The sequence below is a fragment of the Tachypleus tridentatus genome, chromosome 6 (genome assembly GCF_004210375.1).
Source record: "Tachypleus tridentatus isolate NWPU-2018 chromosome 6, ASM421037v1, whole genome shotgun sequence".
NCBI classification, from domain to species: Eukaryota; Metazoa; Arthropoda; class Merostomata; order Xiphosura; family Limulidae; genus Tachypleus; species Tachypleus tridentatus.
In genome coordinates, this window is record NC_134830.1 from 15,663,393 (window position 1) to 15,688,006 (window position 24,614).

The 24,614-nt window shown below is 34.2% G+C and overlaps 1 protein-coding gene across 1 annotated transcript in view; it reads left to right on the top strand.

Annotated features, from left to right (window-relative positions):
* Positions 1–9,085: 9,085 nt before the first annotated feature.
* The window catches only part of LOC143251980 (sodium- and chloride-dependent glycine transporter 1-like), a 49,376-nt gene continuing 33,847 nt past the window's right edge, over positions 9,086–24,614 (top strand). Inside the window, exons 1-3 of the mRNA XM_076503428.1 lie at positions 9,086–9,260; positions 17,942–18,245; positions 21,023–21,154. Of these exons, the coding sequence (XP_076359543.1) occupies positions 9,225–9,260; positions 17,942–18,245; positions 21,023–21,154 (472 nt within the window). The 5' untranslated portion in view covers positions 9,086–9,224. The remainder of the gene's footprint in view (positions 9,261–17,941; positions 18,246–21,022; positions 21,155–24,614) is intronic.

Sequence of the window (24,614 nt, forward strand, 5' to 3'; positions counted from 1 at the left end):
GTGTGTGGCCCTGGGCTTCAGTTCGATAAGCCCATGCCTTAATCTGCGGTTAACTCAAGGGTTTTTCGACCTGGTTACTTATGAGTGCATACGGTACCGTTTAGATTAAAAATACCAATACTGGACTGGATCACTTTCTCAATTTAACTCCTAGCTTAAAGTTGCGATTTGGCTCAGTAGACTTCAATGAGTGCTACAAATTTATGTAGCATTGTATAGCTGTAACAAATGTTGAAATATTATCCGTAACAAGAAACACTTCAATAGTAAAATTAACCTCTAATGATTTTCACGAAATAACTGAATACATACTTCAGTAACCACTGTTTCTGAGTGGTTGTTGACAAAAGCTTATAATATTCCAGAAGTAAACTTAAATTATTGATAGCTTCTGATCTGTGGATATATATATATATATCGGGTCTAAAATAAGAATTGAGAAATAATATATTTAATTTTTCCATATCGGATTAACTAGGAATATGTAATGCTATAAAGAAATAACAATAAAAAATTTATAACGTTTTTTTTTAATTTAGTGCAAAGCTACTCAAGGGCTATCTGCGCTAGCCGTCTCTAATTTAGCAGTGTGAAACAGCTAGTCATCACCACCTCTTGGGCTACTCTTTTATCAACGAATAGAGGGATTAACCGTCACATTATAACGCCCCCATGGCTGAAAGTGCAAGCATTTTTGGTGCGACCGGGATTCGAACCTGTCACACTCCGATTATGACTCAAACGCCTTAACACGCTAGGCCATGCCGGACACAATTTGTAATGAATTTTTAATCTGTTTAAAGTTCTCACAAACGTTTTTTTTTTTTTTAACCATAATCACAATAACATCTTAAAAGCCCACCCCCACTAGTGGCACAATGGTATATCTGCGGACTTACAACGTTAGAAACCGTGTTTCGATACCCGTGGTGGGCAAAGTACAGATAGCCCATTGTGTAGCTTTGAGCTTAACTATAAGCAACCAAACAGTCACACAACAGGACGTTTAGGGTGCCCTTAAATTCATATACTAATCTATCAATACAAATTACTCGCAACTGGTGAGTTTATAGACGATTTCAATGAAAACTAATAAAATACAGCACTGGTGTGTATAAAATCATTTCTATACTGACAATCGAAAAACTTTATCGTAACATGCTAACATGCTGTTTGGACCACCAGTATCTAAGGAAAGATAATGTGTTGGGATCTCGCTATAAAATTTTGGTATGGTTTGAATTTCGCGAAAAGCTACACGAGGGTTATCTGCACTAGCCGTCCCTAATTTAGCAGTGTAAGACTAGAGAGAAAGCAACTAGTCATCACCACTTACCGCCAATTCTCGCTATAACAAGCAAGTCTCAAGGAATCCATATCTCGAAACTGCGTTACAACGAGGTCCCTTCAGCAGTGCACCCAGTGGCGCAGCGGCATGTCGATGAACTCATGCCGTGAGAGACCGGGTTTCAATGCCCGTGGTGAGCAGGGCACAGATAGCCCATTGTGTGGTTTTGTGCTTTATTCCATACAAACAAAAACAAAACAAACCTTTCAACAGCGATAAACCAATAGCCAGAATAATACAAAACTACAAATTACATGCACTTCCGCTTTTGAAGTTCATATATCATGCTATATTGTTGCTTTCAGAGTGCATAATTCTTCTCGTGATTCATGGCATGCACATGTCTTACTGACATTATAACAGTACAAATTGCAACTCTAAGTGTTTCTTATGTGACGCCATTTTAGTGCCTACTGACTGACTGTTGTCTACTGGCGAGTGTTTGAAACAAGTAACCTCTACAAGTGGCTCTCGGGAAATAAACTGTTAAAACCAGCCTCATAAACAAATAAATCATCCGATGTGATGTAAAGAAACAGAATTTCGATATCAAATTAGAGAAAATCAAATATAATAAATTAAATTTTATTTCTTCTGGAAACAAAAATGTGAACCCGTATTTATACTGAGAAAAACTACGTTCAATTATGATGGAGGAATTTCATTGGCTGAGCCTAACTAAGTGTTTCATTATTCAAATTTTATTATTAAAATAACAAAGAAGGCGTAATCGATAACCCAGCAATTAATAAAAGACGCAGTTTTGTCATTTGTGGATAACTTACATTTTAATAGTGTTAGACACATCGCGAAAGAGACTGGAAGTACGTTCTGAAAGTATAAATCATAGAGTTTGTAGACTCTGTATGTATAAATGGCCAAGGTATTCAATAAGCACAATAGAGATATGCACGTTAAGAATTAAATCAACACTGACAGAGTTTTACTTTAAAATGATGATCACTCACTTTCATTTGTTTCTCTACCTAACAATACAAGAAACCATCGCTAATACACTAACCCAGAAAGTGATTAAACCACCAGACTGTCCCGCTTTTCTTCTTGTTTCAGTCGAGTTAACTCTGCACCTATTTTATCATTAACGTCAATTTAAACCAAAATCCACTCTATGTGTTATGTTTCTTTGCATTGCACAATGTCATCGTCTAGCCGTAGTGACAAGTTGCAATTTCAGAAATAAAGTCATCATTCTAGTGTATTGTTTGTTTGTTTGTTTGTTTTGGGAATTTCGCACAAAGCTACTCGAGGGCTATCTGTGCTAGCCGTCCCTAATTTAGCAGTGTAAGACTAGAGGGAAGGCAGCTAGTCATCACCACCCACCGCCAACTCTTGGGCTGCTCTTTTACCAACGAATAGTGGGATTGACCGTCACATTATACGCCCCCACGGCTGGGAGGGCGAGCATATTTAGCGCGACGCGGGCCCGAACCCGCGACCCTCGGATTACGAGTCGCACGCCTTACGCGCTAGGCCATGCCGGGCCCGTTCTAGTGTAAACCAGCTTTCAGTCAAGTGAGAAAACGTCACAAAACAAGTAATAAAATATATTTTGTAAATGTAAAATGACGTAGGGATGGCAGTATCAAAAAGAATACAATAAGAATATTCATTTTTTTTACACTGTTACCCCTACATTATTCTACCTTAACGAAATGTTATTATTATTTGTTGGAATGAAAATTTGGGGTCCGTTACGGATAATTTTGAACTTCTGACCAGAGGGGCGTTAGCCAGTCAGAGTATCTACTGTCACAAGGGTATTTTTTTTTCCAGCTTTGAACCGAAGAAGTGAATTGATGGCCTGGCATGGCCAGGTGGTTAAGACACTCGACTTGTAATCTGAGGGTCGTGAGTTCGAATCTTGGTCACACCAAACATGCTCGCCCTTTCAGCCGTGGGGCCATTATAAAGTTACGGTCAATCCCACTATTCATTAGTAAAAGAGTAGCCCAAGAGTTGGCGGTGAGTGGTGATGACTAGCTGCCTTCCCTCTCGTCTTACAGTGCAAAATTAGGGACGGCTAGCGTAGATAGCCCTCATGTAGCTTTGCGCAAAATTAAAAAAACAAACAAACAAGTGAATTGATTGTCATCGCTGTAACTCACACCTACTGAAAATGCGACGCGTGTTCAACGGCTTCATGGCGCAAAGCTTGCGTATTTAGATATGCAGACGCAGACTGTAGGCCGAAATACTAGGCCACACCCGGCCATTAGAAGTAGAACATGAAATTCTTAAACATGTTTGTGTGTTTGTACCTGCACGTGTTTATGTTTACAAAGTTTGAATGTAGTCACAATCGTAACAATATATATATATATAGTTTTGTAGTCACTTAGAATATTGATACAGACCGTATATAATAATTAAAACATGACATATTTTAAAGGTATGGGCTCTGTTTCGTTTTACGGCAGATAGCAGCTCCGGCTCTTACTATCATGAAACCCCAATCCGACCGAACATCAATAATGAATGAAAAAATGTATTATCGAAATATTAACATAATCAAAGCAGGTATTTCAAATTAATTACTTTTATAAGTTTCGCAATCTCTTTTGTTGTTTTTTACTTCCAAGAATGATAATGAGCAATATTGTCTATTGCCAAATTTTGATTGCGAATGCTTGAACACGACACCATCCATATCTGCAGCGTTACTAATCTTGGAATCGAACAGTTCCACGCTGCAGTTTCAAAGCTGATCAGCAAGAAGCAGACATTTTGTGAGATACGTCGAGAGCGTGACGCAGTCTGATATCGACCGAACTCTGCATTGAGTCATGAAGCAATCAACAGCTTTCGAACAACGACTGTGATAAGAGCCCTGCTGTATGGCGCGTAGCATCTTACTCAGCCATATTGAAATACTTAGCTTCATCGCACTGTATACAAAAGAGTAAAGAACAAAGACATAAACTACGTCAAAGGTGTTTCTTAAATACGCATCTGAAATAATATTAGCCAGTTATGATCTCTGGATTATTTTCGTAGTTATTTCCAAAAGTGTAGACTTTCATTTAGAATATTATGCTTATAACATTATTAACGTAACTTGAAAAAATAAAAAATACAGGTTTTCATACGATGTTTAATAAACTATAATTTTTCTAACATTTTCAACCTATTTCGAATTAGGAGATATTTACTAAAATAATAATCTCTTTAACCCTTGATTCTTTATAAAATATAAATATCTTTATAAGAATACAGTTGTAACTATGTACTGTATTCGATTGTTTTTTAAAATCAACAAGAACTGCACAGAAACAGATAAAAGTTTTGAAACAGCATCGGTAAAACAACATCTGGCCCGGCATGGCCAGATGGTTAAGGCACACGACTCATAATCTGAGGGTCACGGGTTCGAATCCCCATTACACCAAAAATGCTTGGCCTTTCAGCCGTGGGGGCGTTATAAAGTTACGGTCGATCCCACTATTTGTTGGTAAAAGAGTAGCCTAAGAGTTGGCGGTGGGTGGTGATGACTAGCTGCCTTCCCCTCTAGTCTTACACTGCTAAATTAGAGTCGGCTAATGCAAATAGCCCTCGTGCAGCTATGAGCGAAATTCAAAACAACATCTACATTAGCAAGCATTCTGAAAATATAGTTTTATTAAACTGAAACTTTAAAAATCTACAAAGAAACAGTACCAAAATCACAACATTATTCTCGCGTACATGTATAAAAGCACACACTTTTATTGTTGCTGTACTTTCTCAAGTCTCTCAACTCTCCATCTAACCTACAACTGTGCGCGGAAAAAGTTGCTATAGAAACCGCCAGAATTATATAGGTCGAAAGTACAATTTTTCATTTTTCTTGCGTCTACTACGGAATTATTTTCACACCTACCTTAATTAAAGACCTGCTTCTAATATTTTGTACGTTTTATTAAATGTGGAAATCAAACATACAGCTAGAAAACAAAATAAATAAATACAAATTAATATCAAAGTAATATTTAAAAAGTTAAAACTACTATTTATTAATGAGTTGATTTCAAATGAATTACAAATTGTACGAAGAGTGTAAAAATATTACGAAAAACATGAGTTTAAAGTTTATAGTGAACTAGAGAGTTGTATTCATAGCTAGAAAATAAATAAATCCCCACTTAATACTCTAGAAAACATATTGTTTTTATTTAAGCCAAGATTTCAAAATAATTATTTTTATATCGTTCACTTTATTATTTTATAATCATTTGTATAAACCTGAAATCAATCAATAAGTGTCTTATTTGTCCCGATGAAATCAGAATGGAGAAAAGTTGGTTGAAACAAAATTATTTATGTTTTCCGCAGTAACAGAACGTGCTTCCTTTACACGTTTTATCACATAAATAAGATTTTTCGAATTTTGCTGCTTTATAATTATAGATAAATTTAAACTAACATGATTGGGAATTTCGCCAGAAACTACAAGAGACTGTTTTCGCTAACCGTCCATAATTTAGCAATGAAAGACTAGAGGGAAGACAGCTGGTCATCACTACCCACCGTCAACTCTCACGCTACTCTTTTGCAAAAGAATAGTGAAATTAATCGTAAAATTATAACGACCTCACCACTGAAAGGGTGAGCATGTTTTATGTGACGGAGATTAGAGCCCGCGACCCTCGGATTTCGAGTCAAGTGCCTTAACCACCTGGCCATGCCAGACCAGAAGGGTAATTACGTTCAATGATAAAAGTAAATTGTATGAAACTAAAACCTGACAATAAGACACGGGGGTAAAATTAAAATGAAGAATGGTTTACAGTATTTAGTAAATTTTTATTATATTAATTAGGTTGATTGATTGATCGTTTCAGAATGAAGCATGAAGCTACACAATGCTCTGCCCACCACGGGTGTTGAAACTCGGTTTTCTAGCGATGTGAGTCCGCAGACATACCGCTATGCCATTTGAAGCTCTTAATTAAAATAATTAAAATGTGACATTAAAACACTAGTAACCAACTACACCTATCCAGTCATTTATGTGGCAGAAGTAAGGTATATGTACCTACGGAACAGTAGTTTACAGACCTTTCACAAAAAACCGCTTTCAGTAACACGCCGTGACACTTCATTCTTTGTCCTAATATAACCAACAGCACGAGACGATTTCGGCAGTTAGGTGGAGTTACTATACTCATATATTAAACTGCGTGCGTGAATATATATTACTGAATTATATATATATATTATCATTAAGATACCTACTTGTAACTTATTTTATATAATTAAATATTTTAATATATTCTACCACTCGTCACGAACAACATAACGACAGCAACAACAAGAAACAATAGAAAACTTAGAAAAGTAAGTGTTGCACATCCTGAAGAGGACTGGTTGTAAATTTTATTTTGTTTCAATTAGAATTCATTCTAAAAAATTATAAGTTAGGTAAAGACCTGTGAGCTTGATAACATTCTCTTTTATTATCTGTTTTCTAGAAGGTGGAGGCTGTCAACAGTTGTTGCTACTCTACTAGAAGGTGGAGGCTGTCAACAGTTGTTGTTACTCTAGAGAATTCCAGATAGGATGCTTTGCGCCATAAACCTCAAATATATAAATTCTAAAGAAATAATTAAATCATTTCTGATATTCTAAGACCTTTCTGACCCATATGTACATGAATAATTTTATTTAGCAGTAGAAACGAACAAATACCCTTTTCATTTTGTTACTATCGCATTTCTTCGAACAAATAGAAGAAAACGAACTTTCTGGAAACAGGAAACATATTTCATTGGCCCGGCATGGCCAGGTGGTTAAGGATCTAGACTCATAATCGAAGGGTCGCGGGTTCGAATTCCCGTCATACCAAACATGCCCACCCTTTCAGCCGTGGGGGCATTATAATGTACGGTCAGTCCCACTATTCGTTGGTAAAAGAGTAGTTCAAGAGTTGGCGGTGGATGGTGATGACTAGCTGCCTTCCTTCTAGTCTTACGCTGTTAAATTAGGAACGGCCAGCGTGAAAAAAGCCCTCGGGTAGCTTTACAAGAAATTCAAAGCTACACGAGGGCTATTTGCGCTAGCCGTCCCTAATTTAGCAGTGTAAAACTAGAGGGAAGGCAGTTAGTCATCACCACCCACCGCTTACTCTTAGGTTAGTTTATTACTAACGAATAGTGGGATTGACCATCACATTATAACACTCCCAATCTTTAGAAATTTGTGTCCTTTAATTACTCTGTACATAACATAAAAAATTAACACAACCTTGGCTTATTTTAGAATTGAGTGATGTATTTTCATTTGTCTGAGAGGCATCGATATTCAGATCTTTTATATTGCAATAAAATTACAAATGTTTACAAATTGGTTCGCATTTTAATAAAGCGTAAACTAGTTAAACTAACGTAATTGTATTTACCATTTTACAATCTTTTCGAATTTCTTCAGTGGATTCAGTTATTGCTGTTGACCTGCATTCCTCCCACAGAGTAAAAGGTACGTTTTTTTTCTTTATAAATAAATTAATTAAAAATATGTACTTACTTTTTATATTGCTCCAGTGTGAAACCCGTGGACATTCTTTTCTCTTTCTCGGAATCTTCAAACAAAAACACAGTGTGCACATTGTTTCTTGCAAGAATGTACTATTAGTCGTGACGTGCTATTTTGCCACTCTAGTTGTATAACTTCGAAGTATCGTTAAGATTAATTACAGTTTTTGTGTTTTCAAAACGAAATATTTGAGATCGACCCTGGTCAAATAGTATCGAAATAATGTTGCCGTAAAACAAACCTATACTAAGCTTTCTTATACAATTGATAAATATTTTTTTACAGATATAACTCTTCAAATACACTTTTACTATTAATAATCAGCATAATTCTTACGCGCATTCTAAACTAAATTTCTTAAAGTTTAAATTCAATGAGTGCATTAAAGTAAAAAAGAACTCGAGGATTGACTCGTTCGGTATTTTGATGTAAAATAAAATTAGTTTTAGCTTCGCAATGTATTTCTTGTGGCCAATAAATAAAATATGAAAGTGGGCTTAATTGTACAAGAAATAATTAATTAATACTTAACTATATTTGTTTTTGTGTTAAATATTGCCTTATCTGAATTAAACGTTTGTTCCATCATGTTTTCTTTGTACCGATAGATATTCATATATAATCGAAAACAAATGCCGAAATGGTAAAAGAAAGAGAAAAGAAAATTTATAATTCTTAAAATGGAATTGTCTCTAAAATTGTTTCGTCTGCATTTAGCCACCGGCCATCAACTCAGCTGCCGAACAAGATTGAATCCTTGACCCAAATTGTTTCTAATGTGGATGAAAAGGTTGCCCTTTAAAATTGAGAGGATTAATGGTTAGAAGCCGGTATAACTGTACCACAAAAATGTTGATGTTATTATCTTATTTCTTTGTTGAATCAAGTGGTTACCCAGTTATGAAAAATTGCTGAATTTCCTCTCCCACCAAAACTTAATTCGTTCACTGAATTTAATACTGGAAAAAGCCAGACCAACGTTTTGCTTCAAGTTGCTTCACTAATAAAGTCCATCTTTCCATTGTTTAAAGATAGTTTGTTTTTTTCTTTTCTTTTTAATATGCTGATGGCCTAGTTGCTTTGCGCCATAAAACACCAAACCAACCTTAAGCACAGAATTCTAGGAAAAGCCAATGAGCAGTAAGGGTTAATTTTAGGCTTCATGTAAATGGGTGAGTGTGGTATACGTCATTTCAACCTCGTGGCAATATGCGCTGAATGCGCACAACGACGCGCAGCGTGAAAGAGTGATATTGCCAGTTTCCAGTAGTTAGAGTCAGTTCGTTACGTGACTGCTTGATCCTGCGATTCTCTGAAATCCAATTCCAAAGCACTGTACCATTAAACAATGGTGTTGAAAGAATCTTCCTGTACACCTTTTGTCGTAAGTATCTTTTGTTAGAATATCTCCATACCGAATAGTTGTTTGTAACTAATGTTAAGATAAGATATTATTAATATTCTTAGTTTCAAATAAACCTTTCTTTTCACATTAGTTCAATAGGTTATTTGAAAATTAAAGCGTACCTGCAGTTTTGTACTGAATAAACTGCATCACGAAGTGAGTCATTTGTTGGATTCGTGTTTTGTTATTGTTCGAGTTGGCTACCTTTTTGCGACTAAACCTCAAACGTAAATATTACACTATCTGATACATTTTTTACGCATAGCAGACATCTTAAAGTAATATATGAAATCAACCTCTACTAATACTGCAATACGGCACATGCGCAAATTCTTTTTTATCAAAATATACTCGAAATAAAGTGGGAGTGAAGAACGAAGCTGGTCGTACAGAAATGACTGGAGAACATGTAAAAGTTTTAAGGCAATAAAACCATCGCAGGATTATGTAATTAGTAATATTACATTAGTATTTGTTGCTGTGTAATAAAACCATCGCAGGATTATGTAATTAGTAATATTACATTAGTATTTGTTACTGTGTAAATTCTATTTCCAACAATTTTATTCGTAATGAAAATCGGTTGAGTTACGACAATAGAGATTATTGTAAATCACAGTAATGGTTCATAATTGGGATCGCCCATTTGTGTTTGTTATTGTTTAATATTTTTCCGCTACCTTGCATAAAACGTGACTAAGTATTGTACCTAAGCCTTGACAGTATTACTAAACGCATCATTGTTCATTGTGTAGATTAGTTTTAAGATTATTTGATTATCTAGCAAATAACAGTGACTCTATAACGTTCACATCCAACCGTTTAATATAGTCTGTGGTTTATATGGAGTCTCATAATCTAGAACATGCATACATATATCGCTGCGTGCAGCCGTGGATATAATTCAGTGTGTATGTGGCAGACATAACACATGTACTATAGTAATTATTAACTTATTATTGCAACGGTATCAGAGACCAGTTGTTTTTACAACTGCATGACTGATTTCGGCTATGTTACACTGTTTAGTATTTACACTGAATATATATGCATGCATCTATACAACTTGAAATTTTCATATTTGTATATCCATCCGTCTATAACTTATACTATAAAGTTTGTATGTGTGTGTTTGTGTATATATATATATATATATATATATGCTAGCCAAAATACATTGCACGTGCATACATATATAAAACTCGTGCAGTTAAGTAATCTAACCCAGGCACAATTCCAGTATAATCCAACACTCTCTACACTCCAGTGTTTACAGACTCCCTATACAGCTACAGGGTACGAATATATTAGCTGTATATGTTTTACAAGCATATAAATAATATATGGTACGTTGATCGCAATATATCATAATGATCATACATGTAGCACCACTGTCAATGATTATATTGTGGAAATGATATGGGAAACAACAGACATCCAATCTATATAATCGAAAGATTGTCATTGTTTCTCGGGTGAGCATCATAAAAATAAACTACTTCAAACAGGACAGTATTGCTATTGTACAGACTTATGTCCATCATGGACATAAGCTAAAGGAACAAAATTATTACAAACTGTTAATTTAAAAAGGGTGAATGGGGATCTTAAAAAATAAAGATAGGCAGTTTAGTGAAAATGAAATCGCAAAAGTAAAGCTTAAGATTTGGTGTTGAGATTATCTTCTTAAGTTATAAATACAATTAAGTCGAACAATCTTTGTTGGCCTGAGGTTTATAATACTAAACAACTACCCCCCCCCACAGTGGCTCAGCACTATGTCTGCGGACTTACAACGCTAAAAACTGGGTTTCGATACCCGTGGTGGGCAGAGCACAGATAGCCCATTGTGTAGCTTTGTGCTTAATTCAAAACAACAACTAAACAACTACCATTCCTGTTCACTCTTGAGTTACTTTCAGTTTAATTGAATGATTCAATAGTTAATTAAACATCGGCTCTGAACATCGCTTATCACTTGCATAGACTGTCTGTTTTGACTGGTGAAAAATCACGTACTCAGTGACATGTGTATCATATAATTTTGTTTCGTGCTAACTTGTGAGGAAGTACAATATGCTACGTTATATATATAATTTCCATACTTAGTTTCTAAAACAAAGTTCAGTAACAAAAAGTAAAACAAGAAACTTAGGTGTCCCAAAAAAGGGACATATAGTTAATTAAACATCGGCTGTAAACATCGCTTATCACTTGCATAGACTGTCTGTTTTGACTGGTGAAAAATCACGTACTCAGTGACATGTGTATCATATAATTTTGTTTCGTGCTAACTTGTGAGGAAGTACAATATGCTACGTTATATATATAATTTCTATACTTAGTTTCTAAAACAAAGTTCAGTAACAAAAAGTAAAACAAGGAACTTAGGTGTCCCAGAAAAGGATTTATCGGAGTCCGGAAACAGCATTCTAAAATTGGAATTATGAGAACCTCAAACCGTGACATCAGGTCGTCCTATGGCTAGAAACTAGGCGTATGCTATTATCGTGATAGATTCCCCTTACAAGTCGTCACACTTTTTAGTCACTTGAATTCTGATACTTATTATTATTATTTTGTTTATTTCTTATAGTATAATAACAGTGTAAAATGTATGTTTAAGTTTGCAGCATCTGGATGAATAATGCCGGTTTTATTTGGTATTACTGCATTACGAGGAAAGCGAAAACTTATGTATCTAAACAGTGGACATTTTTTAAAAAATACAAAAGTGTATTTGAAACAGCTTACGATTTCTTAGAAGACCGGAATCGGTAAGTTTGTTTACCTATGAAATACGCCTTACATCCAGGTGTCTTCGCGATGAAACTAGTGCAGTTTATCACAGAATGAGGTCAATCAACATGAATACATCGTTTATAAGACTATCGTTACGATTTTTTGTCATGCTTTCAAAATATTTGTGGATATAATCTGAGCTGAGGATTTACTTCATTTGTCTTCTATAATTCATATTTTATCCTTGACGTGTCTTGATTTGTTTATAAGTCTACAGGAAAATAAACGTAAGAGGAGTATGCTGATCGGAACCGATCCGATATTTCACTCCGGTCGAGGTTTTGGTATCTTAGTACTAACACTCGCTTAAATTGGTTGATATACCCATAAATAGTTCGCAAAAACTCCAAAATGTTTTTTCCTTGCTGAAAAATTGAGGAAAAGACAAATTCCAAAACTGTCTATATATATGTGTGTAATTAGGAACTCCTAAGAGTATTTTATACTAAATTTTACGTAAATTGGTCGAAATATGGCTAAGTAACTGACCCAAACCCTCTAAAATTATCAGTTTATTTAACTTTATCAATCCCCTCTAAAATGATCAAAAATAAGCATGTCCACTATTTTTTACCAAATATCATGAAAATTGATCATACGTTTGACTAATTGATCAAAAAATCCAAAATTAGGCATTTTTGCGAACTCTGACCCTCCTAAAAGAGACTCAAAAAAGGCGCATCCGCCTCTTTGCCCTTCAGTGAGTTGGACATGAAAATTTATATGTGTTCGCATTTTCATCTTGATTGGTTTAAATATGACAGCACATGAGCCCAAAATATACATTTTGGCGTTGATTGACTTTTGACCTTCCAAAATCCTTAAAAGAGAGTCTCGATGTATTCGCCCAAGACATAACTCTTCCAAGTTTCAAGTTAATTTTCCGAGAAATAAAGAAATGATGGTCGATTGAAAATGTGTTTAGAAGAAGAAGAAACAATAAAGTAGAACAACAGCGCCGTTCTGCGAAGACACATTAAATTAAAAATAGACAAGAATACTTCTTTAGCTAACCTGGATAATTTAAATACTTTTTTGTCGCATTTATCTCTAAAGCTTGGTGGTTTCAATGTGTTTTTTTTACGATGTTTTAGGTAATGAACGTTTCGAAAAAGTAATTTTTAAATTGCACTTTTAACGCGGAAAGCATCAAAATTGATCCGTTTCATCATGTGATTTCCACTGAACTTGATTTTAATGTTGTTTTTTTGTTGTTGTTAGAAAATTGAGGAGAAATACTACAATGGTTGGTCAGTCTCTAATAATTGCTGTATTGATAGGAACTTGCGGAAAATATCGCTCACCCAGAAAGAACAAATAGTGTTAATCTTTCCTCTTTTGAGATTTACTCGACTCGTTATCTGAGGGTCGCGGGTTCGAATCTCCGTCACACCAAACATGCTTGCCATTTCAGCCGTGTGGGCGTTATAATGTTACGGTCAATCCCACTATTCGTTGGTAAAAGAGTAACCCAAGAGTTGGCGGTGGATGGTGATCACTAGCTGCCTTCTCTCTAGTCTTACACCACTAAATTATGGACGGCTAGCGCAAATAGCCCTCGTGTAGTTTTGCGCGAAATTCAAAACAAACAATTCAAACAAAACTGTTGAGATTTAACAGATATTTTGAATATTATGGTGAATAAAACTTCTGTGAGCAATCTGTCTATCTGTATGTGAGAACAACGACTGATCAACAGATGTTTACATTCAACAACAAGTGCCCTTGTCAACATGAATACTAATCTTGAGAGTTTGTTTTAATGCAATTATAATAAAAACTGGCTGGAGTAACCGTCCTCTCAACTGAAGTTATGTAAATTCATGATTAATGAAAGGTTATCTCAGGACACGAAAAGTTGTTTCCCTTATATGTAATTGTAAAAAGAGCAAAAACGACTACAAAAAGTGCAAAACAAAATGTGAAACCGCAAGTTTGCATGTATCTCCGCATGCATCCAACAAACCTTATGACAAATTTGATGAAAATCCATCCACACGGGGAAAACTAACCGTAAAAAAAATACACCCATATAAAACGCAAATTTGTATGTACTCCCGCATAGACCTAATAAACCTCCATACCAATTTTGTTGAAGGTCTATCCACACCCTGTGAAGTAATTACATGGACATACAATAGGCTTTACTATTATATTTATGTAGATACAGTTTACAGTACTTCCCAGTGTTAATTTAACTCAAAATATATTTGATATTCAGAGTCACATTTTGAGAAAAACAGAACTGGCATATCAGTGTAACTATTTGTTTTATTTCTGTCTTTTTTATCTCTACTAAATGGTATAGTTCGTGCATTAGGCATACTTCTTCACGCAGTTTTAGGTTAAAAAACAAATAAAAACAAAGACGACAAAAATGATATTTAATGTTAAATGTAGTAAATCGAACAATCTTTTCAGCAAAGTGCCTGATATACAAAGTCTCATTTGGCACGCAACTGTCAGTGACCATTAAAGACAACGTTATTTGACTAATGATACTGGGAATGTTAAATGTAGTTTTATTATAATTGCGTGAATATATAAACCATCAAGATTATTACGTGTTGAGAAAACTACATGCTATATAAATACTTGTCGACCATTTATTGCGTTTTTTATGTCAGTAAGATTATTCATCAAAGTTGTAGATGTCGTATTCTATCGAAGAATTAAGTTTCTTAGCATAAGAAAGTAAACTGTAACTACTAGTAGATGTTGCTGGCTTTTAACTAAGAATCAGTGTCTTGGCAATGTAGAACTTGTGTAGGTTTTCTTACATTTATTTGTGTGGAATTATCGTGATTAAACGGAATAAGTATGTATGCATTCCGCTTAACACTTTAATTTTTAAAATACGTTTTATTCAGAAACACGGTGAAACCACTGTGCTTTAATGTAAAATACAACAAAAAGTATTAAAATATAAATGTATTCACGGATAAACGCTGCTCCACAACCAACAATGGCGTCATAATCTGCAGTGATAGAAAATTCCGCAGTGGAACCTGCAGAGGCGGCACCAACTGCAAAGCCACGTTCAGTTGCAGTATTTTGCTGCATCGTTTTGATTGATTTACAAAGAACGTCTGGTGCAGTGTTCGTCTGTAAGCATATTGAATACTGGTGTACAAAAAAGAAAAGTTATTAATTTCGACTCTTCTTACCCTGTTTTAATTTTATAAAATTATAATTAGTTGATTCTATGTGAAAGTTTTTGTTGTGTTCGAATTTTTTAGTGAAGTATTAAATATTTTTCTTGTTGAAACTCGACTAACCACCCTTGATACAGTTGCATATTTTAAATGTAGCAAAATAATACATATTATTTAAATTTTAAATTTGAAGCAGTTATTTGATATTTAAGCGTCTTTTTTTTAGAATATCAAAAGCTTGTAATATTAAATATATTATTTAAAATTCAAATGTATAACTATCATAATTACTATTAAATAATGTTTACAGACTAGAATCATACACGAGTAACTTTTTTGTTGTTATGCGCAGTGCTACACAATGGGCTATCTGAGCCGTGCCCATTGTAATTGTTTTTAGCATTACAAACTTTCTGATACCCTGAAAAATACAAATTTGGTTTTTAAGTATTTACAACTTTTCTCTGGTAATGTACATTCAAAAACCAGTTATTTAAACACAATATTACTTTTCCATGAAATAGAAATTGCTCAATTTACTTTTGTATGAAATATTTGCTTCCACATTGTATATTAAATGCAAGTCTGTTATTACACAATTTACTATGAGCATATAATGAGGTAATATTAACTATCAGAAAAAATCGAATGAACCTTTGAATGAAATTATTGTGGAGATATCCCTTCTATGTACATAGTAACAGAGTTTTGCTTGTTTGGTTAAAATTCAACACAAAACTACATAATGGGCTGTCTGTGTTTTGCCCACCATAGGTATCGAAACCCGGTTTTTAGCGGTGCAAGTCCGCAGACGTTTCGCTGTGCCACTGGAGGGCAGTAATGGAGTACCTATATACCAACCGAGGCATATTTCTGTATCTATAACCACAAACCTTGGTTAAACTGTAACTATAAATAAAATGAAACAGTGACCTTTCTCTTTAAAATAGCAAATGAATCATATAAATGATTTAAGTTTTATTACCATCTAGCTGCACATCGTAATTTTAGGTTTGCTTATTTCAAACTCAGAACTTAATTATGTCAGGAAAATTACTTCAAAAGAGTGTTTGTTTCAAAGTGAGAACTTAATTATGTAGGTAATTTGGTAATTATATCTCGTATTTTTCAAGGTGAGAAATTACATATTGTTGCAAAAAAATTCGACACTTACATAAAATTGGCGTCTCGTTAGAAAGAAATGGTTCTATTTCAATAAAACAATGGCCCGGCATGGCCAAGCGCGTAAGGCGTGCGACTCGTAATCCGAGGGTCGCGGGATCGCGCCCGCGTCGCGCTAAACATGCTCGCCCTCCCAGCCGTGGGGGCGTATAATGTGACGGTCAATCCCACTATTCGTTGGTCAAAGAGTAGCCCAAGAGTTGGCGGTGGGTGGTGATGACTAGCTGCCTTCCCTCTAGTCTTACACTGCAAAATTAGGGACGGCTAGCACAGATAGCCCTCGAGTAGCTTTGTGCGAAATTCCAAAACAAACAAACAAATCAATAAAACAATTGTAAAGCACATTTTTCAGTCGAATGTAAAACACGAAGTTATAAGAAAAAAAAATTTCTGAGTACAAAACAAAAACTATGAAGATCGAATTCACGTAAAGAAAAGTTAAAGCAACTCCCAAACATTGAACCATAGTTTAAAAAAACTTCCTTAATATTTATAAAACTTAGAAAATTTTGGTGGTTGACCACATTTCATTACCGCATTCAAGTCTTATTTTTCGCAAGTAGGCATCTGATGCTTTATCAGAGTAACACCAAATTTTTACAAAACTTTTTATTTGTGAATAGGAATGCGACATCAAAAGTTAATTTGTTTTTATTTCTGTAATTTTTATCTCCGGTGAGACATTGTTATAAATCAATATCAATAATAAGTTACTGGATCTCGAATATTTCTTAAATATTACTTCTTTGACTTGTAAAGTAGAAATCCGTTAATTCTCATTTGGAATAGTGTGTGTGTGTGTGTGTGTTTTCTTATAGCATAACCACTTCGGGCTATCTGCCGAGTCCACATTTTGAATAGAAGTACCATCGCAAGTTTGGAATATAGATATTTTGTGGGAGTGAATTAAAATTTTTCTGAATAAATTCATACCAGATGTCGTTCAATCCTATATATATATATATGTGTGTGTGTGTGTGTGTGTGTGTGTGTGTGTGTGTGTGTGTGTGTGTGTGTGTGTGTGTGAAGGTGTATATAGTATGTTGCTAGTTATTCTTCTTGTAGAATTGTAACTGTAAATCTGGGTGAAAACATATTCTCAAGAGAGCTTCAACACATCAGTATACAATTAAACTTATATTAACTAGATGAATTGAATCATTGCTAAATAAAGTCTTCCTTATTTTAGGGGTAAATTATTGTAGTTTTGACAAACTTGAACTAGTTTAGGATGTTTAAGTCCACGTTTTAATTTTGCTAGCAATAAAACGGTCTGTAAGAACTATTTTCTTCCACGATATGATATAAGAGCCGGTAGTGGTATGTCTTTTCTTATATTTAATATTATTTGTCACTTTCTACAATAATCAGGCATTTGGTGTTACATGAAACTACTTTTCCATGATAGAACAATATGATGTGTTTTTACTTGTAGTGATGAGGTTCTATGTACCAGAGTAGCTAGCTCTTGGTAATTTGTATTGCCAATATTTTTAATTTAATTGTATTTTGATGTTTTAGAGCCATCATCACCACCACCTCCACCATCATAACAAAGATGATGAGTTTGACGAGGAAAGTTTACTCTCTAAGTCTGGTAACTGTGAAAAAAAGGGACACGGTAACATGGTGGACGACAAACTGGCTCTACCATCGTGCCAGGAAGACATGGAGTCCACGGTCACCGAGAACAGCGACGACAGCTACGAGACTGATCGTGGCAATTGGAGTAATAAACTGGACTACATTCTCGCCAGTGTAGGATACGCTGTGGGGCTAGGGAACGTTTGGCGGTTTCCTTACCTGTGTTATCGAAGCGGAGGAGGTAAAGTAAATTAATATTACGTAAGTCACTGGCGGGTCCAAGACTTCCAGAAGGGTTAAGAGGTCGGTGGTCAAAGGGTACACTTTCAATGAAAAGAGGCTACTGAAAGTGGCTTCAGATACTTCAACGTGATTTTTATTTGGCTTGCAAACTCAATTTACACTGTAAGCTGGACCCGTCAGTAATTTAAAACAGATTTTTCCAGCTATTGCTTTAAGAGAGCCAATTGTTTTGTTGTTGTTTTTCTGTCTGTTAAGAACAAGGCTATATAATAACCTATTTGTGCTGTGCCCACTGCAAGTATTGAAACATGATTTATAATGTCATAAGCCTCCAGACTTAGTGTTGAGATAGTAGGGCCATATTGGTTACCCAGAAGTATGTTATTGTGCATAATTAACACAAATATTGTATAATGTTAGTATATTGAATAAATGGCACCATATGAATAGTACTTTAACAGTATAATAGTGTAACATGTAACGGAGTATCATTACAAATATTTTAACATCTCTCTGATAGCGCACGTCATACAAAGTATTTTTCAAAATTAAATTACATTTTAATATCATTAAGTATATGATGTATGTTAGCCCCGTATGTTGATATAATTAATGACCGTACAAATCATATAAATATTTTGCACATTTTAATCGTAGATTGATTTACAATGTTATTGTTTCTTCTTTACTTTGTTTTAAATTTAGTTGTTATTTATAACATTTGGCTGACTGTTATCACATAACGAGACTCGCAAATTGTTAGTTAAAAGTCCCGGCATAAGATATGAAAGAGGTTTACCTGTTTTATTATTGTTCTTTTTTCAAACGGCCCGGCATGGCCAAGCGCGTTAAGGCGTGCGACTCGTAATCTGAGAGTCGCGGGTTCGCATCCGCGTTGCGCCAAACATGCTCGCCCTCCCAGCCGTAGGGGCGTTATAATGTTATGATCAATCTCACTATTCGTTGGTAAAAGAGTAGCTCAAGAGTTGGTGGTGGGCGGTGATGACTAGCTACCTTCCCTCTAGTCTTACACTGCTAAATTAGGGACGGCTAGCACAGATAGCCCTCGAGTAGCTTTGTGCGAAATTCAAAAAAAAACAAAACAAAATTTTTTAAACTGTTGATCGTTTCTTGAAACTATAACCAAGTAAAATATATATTTCCAAGAGTAACAGTGAATAAAATATTAAAACCTTTTTCAAATAGATACCATATTTTTAACGTCACTAATTTTTTAAACATTTTTAATTTGTAGTGGGTCCCAGCATGGCCAGGTGGGTTAAGGCATTCGACTCGTAATCCGAGGGTCGCGGGTTCAAATCTATGTCACACTAAATATGCTCGACCTTTCAGCCGTGGTGGTGTTATACTGTTACGATCAATCCCACTATTCGTTGGTAAAAGAGTAGCCCAAGAGCTGGCGGTGTGTAGTGATGACTAGCTGCCTTCCCCTCTAGTCTTACACTGCTAAATTAGAGTCGGCTAATGCAAATAGCCCTCGTGTAGCTTTGCGCGAAATTCCAAACAAGCAAAAGCCTACGTACTATTGTAATGTTGTTCTTTTGTTTGGGTGCTGCTTTTAAATTATTTGGAGAAAATAATCGTAGTATGGCCCACTTAAAGATAACATCCTGCTTTATTTCCTTGGCATTTATACAAATTATAATTTGTAGGCCTTTTGTTTACAAATGACATTCAAAAGGAATTATCACTCTAACTGTATATCTTTAAAGTAAAAATAAACTTACTTGTACAATTTCACAACTGATTCAGCAAGTAAATGAATATGCGCAATGATGACATTGATCCAAATAGTTCACTAAAAATGACTTTACCAACAGAGAGTAAAACGGGCTGATTTACTGCTTGCGAAAAAGAGTAGCCCAAGAGTTGGCGGTGGGTGGTGATGACTAGCTGCCTTCCCTCTAGTCTTACACTGCTAAATTAGGGACGGCTAGCGCAGATAGCCCTCGAGTAACTTTGCGCGAAATAAAAAAAAAACAACAACAAAAATACTGCTTGCGTAACGCAACACTTATTTCAACCGCCTCAATGCTTCATCAATTCTCTTATTTATAATCTACTTTTGTCTTTCGATAATCGTAAAACTAACTATATTTTAATGGAGTCAAATAAGAACATTTTGAGCCTACTCATACAAACTTGTTTGCTCTTAACGTCATGTGAATTAAAACATTGACAATATATGTACATACACACACACACACACACACACACACACACATGCAAGCTTGTTGAAATACTTTCAACATTAAAGGTGTTGTATTATCATACTGAATGGGTTTGAACAGCGTTGTGAAAATGACGTTTTTTATATATTGTAAACATTAAAACCGTGACTTTTATTCATTTGGCATAGTATTTGTACATGTTAACAACAATAAACTTTACTACTGTTGTGCCTACTTTACAAATGCCTTAGTTGACAATATATGGCATATGCAAATGAACGTTCAAAAATAAAACATGTAGTGTGTGTCTTTTTAACTTTGAAAACTAAAATTATTTATGTAAATCATGAAAATCACTTTGAAAAATACAAAAGTTGAATTGTATGAATTATGTTGTTCTTTTTTATTTTCCATTCATAACCAATTCCTTAATCGCACGAAGTAATATTAAATATACTAAATAAACGAAATTCAAGGAATAACAATTTTTATACATGTCCCCAAAACATATAATTGTGTAGAATTATAAATACGCAGTGACTTAATATAACGGTATGTGCATTACCTTTTTTTTTTTTTCCAGGAGCTTTTTTAATTCCCTACATCTTATTTTTGGTGATTTGTGGAATGCCTCTTTTCATTCTGGAGAACTGTTTTGGCCAGTTTGCAAGTCTCGGACCTGTCTCAATTTGGAAGATTTCTCCAATGTTCAAAGGTGAGAGTTGCTTTGAATTAATATTTTCTAATTACTTTTATGTAGAATGATAACGTTATAACTTTGTTCTTTTAAATAATTTGGAGAATATATGGCCAAGCCCAGTTCACCTAACTATAGCAAATTAGTTTATTTCCTCTTTGACCTACTTGTTACTATACTCGTATACAGTTGAAGGCATAAGTTTACAAATAACATATTTTACTGTAAAATTCAGCAGAGACTTTACTCATTAATTGTACTAGGATTTATACATTTTCAGAGCTAATCGATCGAATAACTCAATACACGCAATAACTAACTTATGCAAAGATACCTCGTTGAATGACTGGCACATTACCAACTAAAAAAATCTACCACACACACGTATTTTTAACGTAGCCTTGTTTCTATAAAAATCGTTGGATTGTAAATATTTTGGGTATCCCGGGACTACTTTTATAAACTTAATATCCTACACCTTCCAGTAAACATCGAAATTGTATATTACAGTAAAATAATATGTTTTAAGTTTTCACGTGTTTAGTGATGTTATGAAGATTGAAAATTGAAGAAGTGAGTAAGTTTATTATAAGCTGCGTAAATATTATTCACACTTCTTGAAATCCCAAGACTGAAAAAGTAAAAACTACTATTCACACCTCATGTTGTATAGAGAACCTCAACACAGCGAAATTCTTCCAACGTTTTTCGTGATGGAACTATATGGATATTTGTTTTTGGCATCAATCCCTTTTGCTTCATTGATCCAGCTTTCATTATTAGATCAAGTCAAGTGATGGTATCTGTTGGATATCGAAGATTATTTAGTTTAAGAGTTTTTATTTATTTTATTTAGTTATCTCAAAATTAATGATTATTTACTTTTCGTAACAATTGAATTAAAAATAATTATTTTAAAGGCGATAGTTATGACAAGTCTAGTTACATAACTCAATATGTGTGGTTCGATTGTCTTATTATTTTTGATGCCAAGTTATTTGAATTGTCGAAATTTTTCTCGTTACCATAAGTGAGTGTTGTTGCATTATTATGTCGTCAATATTGTCGCTGACGTATATCCAACATATATCCTTTAGTCATAGATCATATAACAGATGTAGTCCAGATGGGTTCTAGCACTTCCTGCATATACAAAGTTTGAATAGCGTTTTAGGTTGAAAACCTTGAGCAAATACGGAGAAGGAAGTGTAAAAATTCATTTTTTAGATCAAGACATGATAGTGTCTTGTGCAGTCAAAACAACCTACAGGATACAGTGTATTATTAACAGGGGGTGATAATTCTTACACTTTCGGTACCTTGGACTATAGTAATCCAAACTATCGTATATTTTCAGTGTATGTGCTCAACTGGTTCCTTACTTCACGTTTTTTTTTTCGTTGCGCCAAATGTATGGAAACTTTATTTGATAGAAAAACATCTTTAACTTCTTTGGTTGTTTTTTTTTTTGAATTTTGTATACTAATAGAGATTTATAAGTTGCTATTAGATGTAAAATTTGTCACATGTGACTGTTTTTAGTTTTTTGTCATTTGGATTAAATTCGGCTGATTTAAAGCAGCAAACCATAGAGTGAAAGCACGTGCAGATACGAAAGTGTTGGATTAGGCCGAGCAAACTAGATAAGCAGTTCAAGTTCTCAAAACAATATTATAAGTGAATAGTTATTATTCACTGCCAACCTTTAAATAGAGATTTGCTAAATCTTATCATATCTAATTAAAAAGCATTTAGTATTATGTAATGTTAGCTTAAGCAATTAGCATAAATAAAAATATGGTAGTACCAAGTGCATGTGGGTGATGATAAGGAACTGTTAATTTATATTCTATGGTGCTACTGTAAAGGAAGTTATTAACACTATTTTAAAGAGGAAAATTATCATCGTATATTTTAAAGAATCTGGTTGGTTTTGTAAAGTGTAGGTTTGTTCCAAATAATAAGGTTACAATCCTAAAGCTAATATTGGCTACTATCAAGTGCCACTTTCTTACTTGCTTTGGTTTTTTGATGTGCATTGACAAAAAGTCATGATATTTAATCAGAAACATTTTATGTGTGAAGGAAAAAGGTATGGCCACAAAAAGGATTGAGCACGAGAGTTAAAGGTATAAGATCAAACTTGGTGGCCAAACTTGTATCTACACATAGCATTTATAATAATTTTACAGCAAATATTCATTTATTATTTAATCAGGTCACATATTTTGTTTTACTCACTGTCATGCCCCACATTGAATAAAAAACACAGCCTGTGAAAATCCTACCAATACTATAAGTGTAGTTACCAATTTGGCCAACAATTTTGAATTCATTCCTGTAAGTTACACTCTGAGCCCTTTTCTTGGCTGCTTATTTTTTGTTCCAAAGAAATTTTTGATTAGATATCTTAAACCAGAATGGATAACCTGTCTTACATTTTCTGTGGCTTCTTCAACTTGGTATAATTTTTCAGTACATTATTAATCTTTGGTATTTCTTATATTTTGTTGTTGTAATTCTTTATATATTTCACTGATGTCCTTTTGTACATTTTGTATTCTGTTATAATTTTTTTTCCTACTTCTTATGGCTTTCTCTGTTTTGTTTTCAATTATAGTTTTTTTTCATAATTGTTCTGTAAACCACGTGTCTTGAACTTGTAATTCTTTTTTTATATTCCTGTTTCTTCCTTCTAACTTTCTGAATTTTTTGTTCTTGATGTTATTTTAATTTTGTATCTGTTTATTCTTGATGTCCTCCCCTCTGCTAGGTCAAAAGTAAATTTACAAACCAATGTTAAAATTCTGAGTTTAATTTTCCACACTGGAAAAAGCACAGGTAGTCAGCCCATTGTATAACTTTGTACTAATACATAAACCAAACAATTTCTTTTTGACATAATTTAAATTCACAGTATCATTCCTCATCTTATAATGCTATGTAACATTTTACTCTTGTTCAATTCTACTGTTTTTTTTTTCTGTTAAAATTTCAATCTCATATTATCTACTTGTATGAGTTTGGATTCTATTTTATCTATATCAAAATAATCTCTCTTCTGACACCAACATTGTGGTGGATTTTATTGTTGGCTGGGTTATTTTGGAATATCTGTCAAAAAGAATAATGCAAAATACAATTCACTTAATGTAAACAAAAACGTTTTATTTCTTCAAGTTAACATTACAAGTAAGCTACTTACAAAGAAAAGAGCTGCTTCTAACCTGTCTCATTTGATGTCTACATGTTAGTGAAAACAAACTTGCTAACTGTAGGCTTCATGCTAACAAATTCATCAGATAAGTGTAGCTAGATTAATTTCTTTTTCATATATGGCTGATGTTATTTCCTAAACTTTGGAAATAGTTTATGACTACATCAAACTTGCACTTGACAAAACAACAATAAAATGTATAGAAATGCACAGATTTAAAATCTTTCTACAAATACCCATCTTATAAGTCATACACCTAAT